This window comes from Sciurus vulgaris (genome assembly GCF_902686455.1).
Source record: "Sciurus vulgaris genome assembly, chromosome: 2".
Classification (NCBI taxonomy): Eukaryota; Metazoa; Chordata; class Mammalia; order Rodentia; family Sciuridae; genus Sciurus; species Sciurus vulgaris.
Genome location: NC_136462.1, coordinates 126,506,221 through 126,516,831, shown reverse-complemented (window position 1 = coordinate 126,516,831; position 10,611 = coordinate 126,506,221). Strand labels below are relative to the sequence as shown.

The following is a 10,611-nucleotide window of genomic DNA, read 5'->3' as shown; positions in this document are numbered from 1 at the left end:
TCAATCATCAAGTCAATAACAGTAGCTATGGAAGAAATGGACATCTCCAGGCTAAGCAGCATTTCCAGAACAGTGCTTGCCAGCAGGTGGGGAGAGAAGGCAAAGTTTCCAGGCACAGTACAAGTGTTATCTCAAACCTATTCAAGTCAGAACTCTGACTCTCACCAGGAAAAAAATGTCTCTGTTTTAGATTTGGAATGTATAATTACTACTTCATCAGCCAAACCCTTTAAAATAAAATATTTGAGAAACAAATCCCTTACATACATAGAAGATTTCTACTGCCCATTTAAAAACAACTCCAAACTTAGGTAAGGAAAGACTTTATCCAAAAGGATTATCATCATTTGGGGAGGGGGCTGTTGCCTTGAAGGAACAGACCTGACTAACAGATCTGGAAACATCTCAAAGAGCAGGAAGAAAGGGATCTGGAGGAAGGGGGATTCTGGATTTTCAAACCCACGGCCTTCCACAAATTAGACAAACACTCAGCCAGATCCCCACCTGAGGATTTTCTTTTATAGGGAAGGGAAGGCTTGGCTTGAAAGAACAGGGTATTGGAGAGAAGTGTGGATTGATATTATAATTCCACAGTTGAGCCAAAAATGTTCTTGGATGGGAATGAAGGAGGGTGGTTCTGCATCAGGGGAAGGGAGAGATCCTCACCTTAATTTGGTTGTCATGTCATTGGACACTATCCAGGTTCCTGGGTGAGGACAAGTGCAACTAGTCATTTCTGAGGATCTGGTGTTAACCCAGGTAAACAAGTGGGCAACTTGGGTCTTAGCTAAGTTCCATGGAAAAGGTAGTGCATTGCAGTAATCCCTTTCCTGGGGAAAAAAGAGTGGGGTGGGGCAGGTGGGCGGCTCTTTAACCATTACTGTTTCCAGGAGCACAAAACAGGAAAATATAAAAGGGTCCCTATGAATTGTTTCAAATGACTTGCATTTAAATGCGTCAACTAAATTGTTTCAAATATAGTATTGTTCATTATGTTACATGATTAATATTAAGCATTGTGCAAAACAGCTCAGAGCAACAACAGAAGCTTCGTCACCAAGCTGCTTTTTCCAAGGGACTTGACATAAACAATGATTTAAACATTTTGTATGGACTTTCTCCTTGCTGAAAGTGATGATTTTAAGAAATATTCCTTAACGACTTGTCTGGGCTTTTGAAGATATGCCTTTGCTTGGAGGCAGGTGATGAGTTCTTGTCACCAACACACACTCAGTCTCCACTAAGAAAAGAGCACCACGCAGAAGAGAGCACATAGGCTGCCTTCTAGCTGAGCTCCAGATGGTGAAGGCAAGAGAGCACCCAGCATTTCCAATGCAGAGAGGGGATGGAAAAAGAAAGATGTTGACCTCTTGGGCTGCAGATTGCTAGTTAAAAATCATTCTCAACTGTCGTAAAGCATGAAGCTGACAAATTACACAGCAGCAATGAGGCCGTGAAACAAAAGAGATGCCTGGGGAAAGGTCAATCTTCAACACATTTGTCCAAACGTCGGATCAGACCAGACTGAATTGTGCATGTGCAGGGACTCAGAGCGATGTGGAAGGGACAAGAGCCAACCACATCTAACCCCAGGAGTCCCACCCCAGGCTGCACCCTGAGAGAAGGAAGTGAAGTGACGATGTAGTGGAGGCCAAGAAGGCTCGTGTCCAACGGATGATGCAGTACCCAGCTGCAATACCTTTAAAACTTTCCACACGTTGTCTGCAAAAGAAAGCTGGGCAAACAGACAGAGGACAGGTAAGAGAGAGCAAAACAGAACTGCTTGAATCTAACAGGCTTCTAATCTGGTTTTGTCACTAAAAGAATCCTTTCAGGCATCTGAAACTCTCTGTGTACATATAATATACTTTGCAATGATGTATTAGTCCATAGACAATTTTCTGAAGGACTCACCAAATGCAACACCCTCTGAGGAGTCTGTCTGGATTAAAGAGCCTGATGGCATATGTGGCTGCAGCCCCAGGGAGTGATAGAGGTGGAAGAAAATGATGAAATATGCAATGCATACCAAAAGCCCCTGGAGGGCAAAAGCTGTCTCCTGCTTCTCCTGTACATACCTCATGAAGCTGTGAATTAGATTAGGCACTTAATTAGAAAGTTCTTTTTAAATTCTTTCACAGTATAAAATGCCATCAGGGTAGACATTCTGAAAGGCTCCCTTGGTCGCCTCTGCAGGTCCTGTGTCTTCTGCTGCCTAATACTGCTTATCTCTCAGCATGCCCATGAAGGGGATGGAGTGCCTGGTACCCTCACACATGGCAGCATCTTTATCAAAGCCTTCTGAAGGGAAACGAAATACTCCACCCAACTGGGGCTGCAATCCAGCACACCTGCCCAGCATTAGCACAGGAAATCAGTGCAACACACATGCCCTTCTGCCCTGGCCATGAGTGGTAGGCAAAGCCCAAATTGCATTGGTGATGACTGTAGAGACTAAAGTGAGGGACAGTGACATTCTGCCATGCTCCTGAGAAAAGGGCAGGGACAGGCTTTATTCCAGTCAATTTCAGATTGCCATGTTGAGGGTCAGCTAGAATCCTAAAAAATAAGATGCTTCTCAGTGACCATGTTCCCTGTTTTCTGAGCACCAAAGCAGAGCACCTCTCAAAAGCTTTCGGCCAGAGTTTCAGCTTCTGCCCACCTCATCTCACCATGAAGCTTATTCTAGAGCAACGCCTGTGCACTGTGGCACTCCTGGACATGAATCTGTGCAGGTCACACATGATCCACACAAGTGTGAGAATTGAAAACACAGTAGGGACCAGGAGGCCAAAACGTGGTGAGATCATTCCTGCTGTTCATAGGCCAGGAGTCTCAGTATTGTTCAGCAAGTGCATTTCATCAAAACTTTTTGTTTTTCAGGCACAGATTATATCCTGAGAGCACCCAGCAAAGGAGTTCCATCAGCCACACTGGGGAGGGAGGTTGACTCCCCAAGCTCCAGCACACCTGCTCCCTGGAGACACTGTAGTTACCAACCCTCACTCTGTCTAGCCAGAGCACACTGCAGACCTTCACACCAGGCCTTATCTTGGCTTCTGATCTTTTAATAGCTGCTTCCCTCTAGCAGATGTTTCCCTAAAATCCATTTCCCTCTATAAAAGTTCTCATTGATTTTCTACCACCACAGGATCCATAAAAAGAGTATGAGAAAGGGAGGGGAGGGGGTGTGAGGGTCAGATGAATAGTAGAGTGAAACAGACATTATTACCTTATGTACATATATGACTGCATGACCGATGTGATCCTACAACATGTACAATCAGAAAAATGAGAAATTACACTCCATTTATGTATGATTTATCAAAGTACATAAATGCGCTCTACTGTCATGTATAACTAATTAAACAAATTAAATTTTTTTCTAACAAAGTATGAGAAAGAGATTAAAGGTCAGCAAAGATCAGTCTCCCTGCAACTGGCAGCGTCTTTTCATATGGAACCTTTGTGCCTTATTTTAGTGTCTCTTTTACCAAAGAAATGTTCGTGATTACAGTCAAAACAATTAAAAACAATGATTAGGATGTGGGTGTTCTATGGTCCCCTCTCCAACCTCCCCTGGTCATTCAGGGTAGGGCCAGGAGGAAGAAGGTGGTCTTTTAATAAGTTGATTAATTCATTAAAATAAGGCATAAAACAGAGCAGCAGAATTTAAAGTTGTCCCGCAGTATCTGTAGGAGATTTGTTCTGGGACTCTGCACAGACACCCAAATCCTGGTTGCTCAAGCCCCCTTTATAAAATGGCATAGTATTTGCATATAACATACATATATCCCCCAACTTTAAATTTTCTCTAGATTACTTATAATACTTAATACCCATGTAAGTGCTATGTAAATAGTTGTTATGCTGCATTTTTTGGGGAATAACAACAAGGAAAAAAGGGTCTAAACATATTCAGTACAGACACAGTCTTTTTTCTTAGAATTTTCAATCCTCGGTTGGTTGAATCAGTGGTCGTGGAAACTGCAGGTAAGGAAAGCTGACAATGAGCAAAGACAGACTTTGTGGTAACATGGAGATTGGTGTGTTGTTCAGCTCCCTGACACGGTGACAAAATACCTGAGATAACAACTTAGGGAGGAAATGATTATTTTTGATTCACTATTGTGGAGTTTTCAGTCCATGGACACTTGGCCCCCTACCTTTGGGCCTGTAATGAGACAGCGAGAGCTTACTAGAAGATGCTGCATACCCCATGGCAACTGGGAGGAGAAAGGGGGAGAGAGGAAGAGGCTGGAGTCCCAATGTCCTCTTCAAGAGCATACCCCCCCCCCATGACCTAATTTCTACTAGGCCCCATTCCTTAAAGGCTCCACCATCTCCTAATAGCACAGGTTTGAGACTAAGTCTTCAATATATGACCTTTGGTGCACACTCCAGATCCAAACTCTAGCACTGGCAAGGGTGTAGAAGACAGAAGCAGGAAGGCTGAGGAGGGTGGAGAAGGAACAGGCTGAGAGGCTAAGGGTGGGGAGCTTTGGGTCCTGAGGAGAAGAGACAATGGGCCAGACAGCAGTGCTGGCGATGGGGAGGGAGATGGAGAGAAAAGGATCTGCTTTGCACAAAAACTTGTGCTGTAAGTTTTGCCTTGGCTCTTTTTCCTCTTAAGATGCCAGTAGAAATTTGCCTTGCATATTTAGTTACTCCGAATGCGTTTTATTTGACTGTTGTTCTATTGAAACAGGATGGCCAGGGGCTTCGTGTTTACACAATTGCAGCTGACGAGGCCAAATACACACCCTCAAACATCCTATTGTTGGACCGATGATTGATGAACTCAAATTAGAACTGTCCCTTCTGGTTGATTAGCTAAGGTTAGAACTCTGGTGCCCCTAAAACTAGCTAACTGCAGAGGAAGACATTTCCTGTTCAGAGACTTCCCCTTAGGCAGAACAACCCTAACTGTAGATCACCCCTCTGAAAGTTTTTTGATGTTCCCTATAAAAGTCTAAGCTTAATCACCCTCCAATGACACTGTGATCTTGGGATCTGGGTGCTCTGCCTATTGCAATAGCCAAAATAAAGTCCTTCTCCTTTCTCACCCAACTTTTGTCCTCAGCGCAGCAGTGGAGGCAGCAGGGTGTCTCTTGGACATCTGAGGTGTAACAGCTCCCTTCCACACTCTCTCTTCATTTCTCTTGCTTTTTCTTCCTATCAACTTATACCCTTGGCTTACAGGGTAATCCACAGGATCATTCTGCTCATGCCACATGATCTCCTTGCTATGACAGGAACATGCCCACCATGTTCCCTGCTCTGGGGTTCCATCTGCTGAGTGCTCTGCTGAGTTTATTCTATCTCCAGGTGTCTTTCTGCCTGGATCCCTTGCTTGGTATTTCAGCTTGGCTATCTCTTCCCTAGCCAGCCCATTTACAAGGGCTGACTGCCCTTCCCAGAACTCCCCACTCCCTGACACACTACTTCAATTTTCTGTCTCCTCCACTTGAAGGTAAACTCCATCAGGCCCAGTGCCTAGAGAGTCATCTGGCAAAAGGGATAGACTTAGTAAGTATCCCCTAACATGGCTAACCGTCCAGGGAAAAAGGGATGTATACCACCTACACACAGCACAGAGAGATGTGCCAGGGACAGTTGCCCAAGGCTCAGGAGCCCTGCTGCAGGGAATTTTGATGATACAAAGCACAGTGAATGTTTCAAAGAAAAAGTAAAAGTCAGAAATGGGAGTAAGTCTTCAGAATTGGGGACGAGGCTGTTCTGTGAAAGGAAGGAAGCTGCCAATAATGACATTTTGATTCGTAACAGCCAGGTCTGGGTATTTTCTGCCCAAGGTTCATGAAACAGGCTGAAATGCTCTTATTAGGGATCTGATATCAGGACGATAAAAGTCACTTAGTGAACAGGCAAGCCTGGTACTTTTGGCGGAAAGTAGAGAACCATGTTCTCAGTGTAAGGAACACTTACTTGGGAGGTCAATTTCTTTTTTAATTGTAAACAAATGGGATACATGTTGCTTCTCTGTTTGTACATGGCATAAAGGCATACCACTTGTGTAATCATAAATTTACATTGGGTAATGTTGTTTGATTCATTCTGTTATTTTTTTCCCTTCCCGGGAGGTCAATTTTTATAGAAATAACCCTGCCATGATATTCTACCTCACCACTGGCCCAACAGTGATGGAGCCAGCGAAACACCACAGTCTGAAACCATTAGCCAAAGTAAATCTTTTCTCCTTTTAAGTTGCTTATCTCTGGTATTTTATTATAGTAACACAAAGCTGATTAACACACTGAGCCACTGAATCATCAAATTGGACATACACATTGATCTTTGGCTATGAAGTTTTCATATTTATGAAACCAGACTCATATAGGTCTGGAAGATAAACACAAATTGCAGTATGAAGTAACTCAAATCCCTGAGTGGCTGATTCAGCAGCTTTGCCACCTCTCTCCCTCACCCTGCACCTATGTGTGGCACTGTGTCATAGGCCCACCCCACTAATGTGAGTTCGAGCCGGGCAGAATCCTCATGTGGAACACAGGGGCAGACATACCCTTGTCTGAATTTTCATGGAGACTTCAGGCTATGAAAGTGTGTCCTCATGATCCTTGTGACTTTTAGGAGTTTGTGCATAAGGGCTCAGGAAAACCACAAGGACAACTAGCTCATGAGGGTCCAACTTCCACAGCAAAGCCACGAGTTGTTCCTTCAATGTTGTCTTGAAAATCATGAAACAGGATTTCATAAGCAATGGATTTTTCCCTTACTAATTCTGGAGAAAGGGTCAGGAGGGAGTATGGACAAACTTTTATCACCTTTAATGACAGGAAAGTGGGCAATTTCAATGTTTCCTTTATTCAAAAATGAGCCTTTCCTTGGTTGAGGAACAAAAATGGTAGACGGAGCTGAGGATCTTCCATCTATCCTCCAGACCCACTCCCATACCTGGTCTTCCTGCTCTTCATCCAAATATGCTGACCTATATGAACAGCATTAACACTTCCTTTTGCCCTCTGGCTTCCAGTTGCTTCAGCCAATGTGAGGACTGAGAGAAACCAAAGGAAGGGAAGGAGGAGACTTGCAATTCCCCAGTTTCTTTTCTGCGCAAGAAGGCAATGACTCCAATTACCTAACCAGGTCCCTCTGGCCTCATCTCTTAAAGGTTCTACTGCCTTCCAGCATTGCCATACTGAGAACCAAGCTTCCAGCACTTGAACCCTTGGGGGACACACTCATGCCACATCTAAACAACAGCAGATGATAACCTGGAGTAAAAGGCCAGAAGTGTATCAGAGAGAGAGACTGAGATGAAGGACTTAAAATGCAGGTGTTAGGGACTGAGATTGAGGTGTAATATGGAGATTGAATAGAAGGAAGTTGGTGGGAGTCAAAGAAATCAAATATTCCATTGTTAGGGAAGTCTGAAGGGGTATGAGGAAGAAAATGGGAGAAATAAGCCATGAGTTAATACTGAGAAGGAAAAACTGAAGAGTTTGGGAGAAAGCAGAAGGTGGAATAAAGGGTTGAGTATTAAAGGAGAGAGGTGCTAAAGGAAGAAATGCCAGATGTGCAAAGTGCAAAGAAGACATCAGTGTCACCTCCAGGCAGGAAACATGTAGGGGAAGAGGATACAATGTCTTTGGTGGAAAGGATGTGGGGGAATCTAAGTTTCAATGAGGCCAAGTAAAGAAGAACCAGAGCTCAGAAGCTCCTCCCTGCACTGACTAAGGTAGTGGAGCAGGGGGAGTCATATTCAGAACACAAGTTCAGTTGCACACAGATGACGAATCTGTGAGATGTCATCTGAGACCAAATTTTAAAATAAGAACAGGTTTGCATGTCACCTTTTCTCTCAAGGAATTCAAAGATGGCTCCTGAATCCAGAAAGTATATTCTTATAAAGTCTCGCCACCTTTTAGAAAGGAAGCAGGTTGCCCTTCACAAATGCAAACTCTAACCCATAACCCTGAGGGGGTCAGCAATAGAAATGCAACTAGAAAGGTCTCCTACTTTCCAGTTCTTAGTGCACTGAGCATCTTAAACATTTTGATGTCAGACATTTTATACAAAGGTCACTTCTGAGCAGGGTCCCTGGTAAACATTTTCCTCTCATGTTTTTGTGCACAGACAATCAAAAATTGAAGAAGACATCTTCCTCTGGGACACAGTCATGCAACTGATGAAGCAGAGTAGAGGAGACCTCAGCTAAAGCACTCTCTCAGCTAAAGAGGCTTTCTCTGCCTCTGTTCTCATTATCTCAGACTCAAATGGAATGCTCCAGAAAGGAACCACATCTAATAAACATTGACTGAAACATCAGAGTCCCATGGGAAGGGGTTAGCTGAGTATATCGACCACACTTCTTTGTGATTGATGGAAGTAGCATGCCTGACTTTTAAAGTGAAAAATTATTATTACTCTTGTCCCGTAGATATCTAAATTGTTATTTAAAAGATACTTATGATCTTCTGCAAGTCAAATTTCTAGAATTTTATATGATAACTTAAAAGCTCCAGAGAAGACTATAAATGGATAAAATGAAATGTGACATAATGTAAACTACTTAAAACCCAAGAAACTAATAAATTCCAAAAACCTTTTGTCAAGGAACACTTTATTTTTTAAAAAATAGATAAAATGTTTCCTTACAAGTACTATGATTTTTTCCCTGAAAGAATCTATATTCAGGGGCATACAATTTGAATGCTGATTACTTTAACATGAAAATTGAATACATGAAGAAAAACTGTCTATAGTTTCAGGAGAAGTGACAATAAAATAGCACAAGCTATTTTGAGTGAATTTGTGTCTTTTTTCTACATAGAATAGCAAGAAGTGTTTTTGAATCATACATATTTTCCAGTAGGGGAATCTTGGGTAAGTTATCTTGTATTACCTATATTTTGTCCCCCTGACAGCCCCTCCCCTGGAGAAATGGCACAGAGAGGACACCATGATTTTCCAGCATTCACTCAAACAAGAGTGTGAATGCTAAAGTTCTGTTCCAGTGCATCTCCGTGCCGCACCATCCGGGTAAGCACCTTTTCTTCTCCAAAGAGTGGTCCTGGGGTGGTTTTATGATGGACCAGGTTTCCCTTAATCTTCAGTTGATGGGTATCTATTCATTCCATCCCACCACAACATGAGCAACAAGGAGATAACACATCCCGACGGTGCAGGACACCACCATCATTGGGAAGCCCAACCTAAAATACAAAAAAAGATGGGTTATGGCATCTAGTGTTTGGTGAGAACCATGATATGTGAACTCATTATTATATTATGTTATTCCCAAAGAATATGACCATTATTATTTTTTGGTTTTAGCAATTAAAAAAACGTGTTAACTTAGATGATGAAGATGCACGCTTTTATTAGCTATCTCCCATTGTGTGCAATTTTATTTAAAATTTATCCACATAAATTTTTTTTTCATGGATATTTACAGCCTCAGTTTATTCATTCACAAGCTTAAAGGCTCTTCCACTCACACTATCAATGTCATGTATCGGGCTACTATTTACATCTCTGGATGTTTCCTTCAGCTGTGTCAAGTTTCAGTTATCCTTCTCTGGAGATTTCCTGGAGAGGTCACATTCCCATTGACTCCTGAAGCCCCTTAAGCTTAAAGTTGGGAGAGTTTGAGAGATAGGATTGGGAGGTAAGGGCTGCTCTTATCTAAGGAAGGTAAGAGAGATAAACAGTATTTCCTCTGTATTTGGTGAGATATGAGATGTCTGAATAGGTATGCACCAATATAAAACAGTCATCAGAAGATGAAATTTTCCCTAATTGTGAGCCTCCCCCAGCATACATGTATTTCCACAAATTTTTATCCTACCTTATAAATTCTTATAGATTCCCCTTCAGTGTTTAGAATCCATACCCTGTAGCCATTGAGTAGTGTTGCTCTTCACTGAAGGGAGTCCCTGCAAAGCTTGCAGTTTTGATTCCAAAACTCTTTAGTATGCAACAGCAAGACCCTAATATGTGATAATTATAATTATGGGGATTATGACACTCTTCATTTCCTGGCCATGGACATGAGAGGAAGCTATTCAGAAAGAGCCATAGCAAGGTTCCCTCTACAAAGCTGTAATTCAACACAGGAATTACATTCATGAGTGAAATAGCTCCTCAAATTCTAGAGCAAATTTGGGAATTTTAAGAAGAAATAGGATGCTCTGAGTTTCTCTTCTGAACACATTTCTTTTTATTTAAAAAAAAAAAAAACAAGAAGAGTTTTCAGGAAAGCTATTTATCCACTTTGGTTTTGAAAAGAGTCGAATATATTAGCAAAATGTCAGTATAGGTCAGAAAAACAAACTCCATGGTAGTATCAACTTGAGCATCATACACACCATCAAAAACTTTCATGGAAATGAAAAACCTTCTTTCCACTTGACACATTGACACATTGTGTAGAATGGGTCAATGTCAAGGAGAATACTGACTCTCTCAGCTTGGGCTCTGAAACAGCTGGTCATATTTCAGAAGGAAATCTACTGTGCCAAGGAATAGATCCCACAGAAATCAGACCTTGCTCTTGGGGATCCCAAGCCTGGAGAAAGTTCCTCATGAATGGTTCTCCTATGAAGAATAAAATGAGAGCCACTTGTTTCT

At 42.2% G+C, this 10,611-nt stretch overlaps 1 protein-coding gene across 4 annotated transcripts in view; it reads right to left on the bottom strand.

The window, feature by feature from the left end:
- Positions 1 to 8,591: 8,591 nt before the first annotated feature.
- The window catches only part of OCA2 (OCA2 melanosomal transmembrane protein), a 394,493-nt gene continuing 392,473 nt past the window's right edge, over positions 8,592 to 10,611 (bottom strand). For all 4 annotated transcript variants that reach the window (XM_079128438.1, XM_079128436.1, XM_079128437.1 and 1 more), the window contains exon 24: positions 8,592 to 9,194. In XM_079128438.1, the coding sequence (XP_078984564.1) occupies positions 9,107 to 9,194 (88 nt within the window). In that variant the 3' untranslated portion in view covers positions 8,592 to 9,106. The remainder of the gene's footprint in view (positions 9,195 to 10,611) is intronic.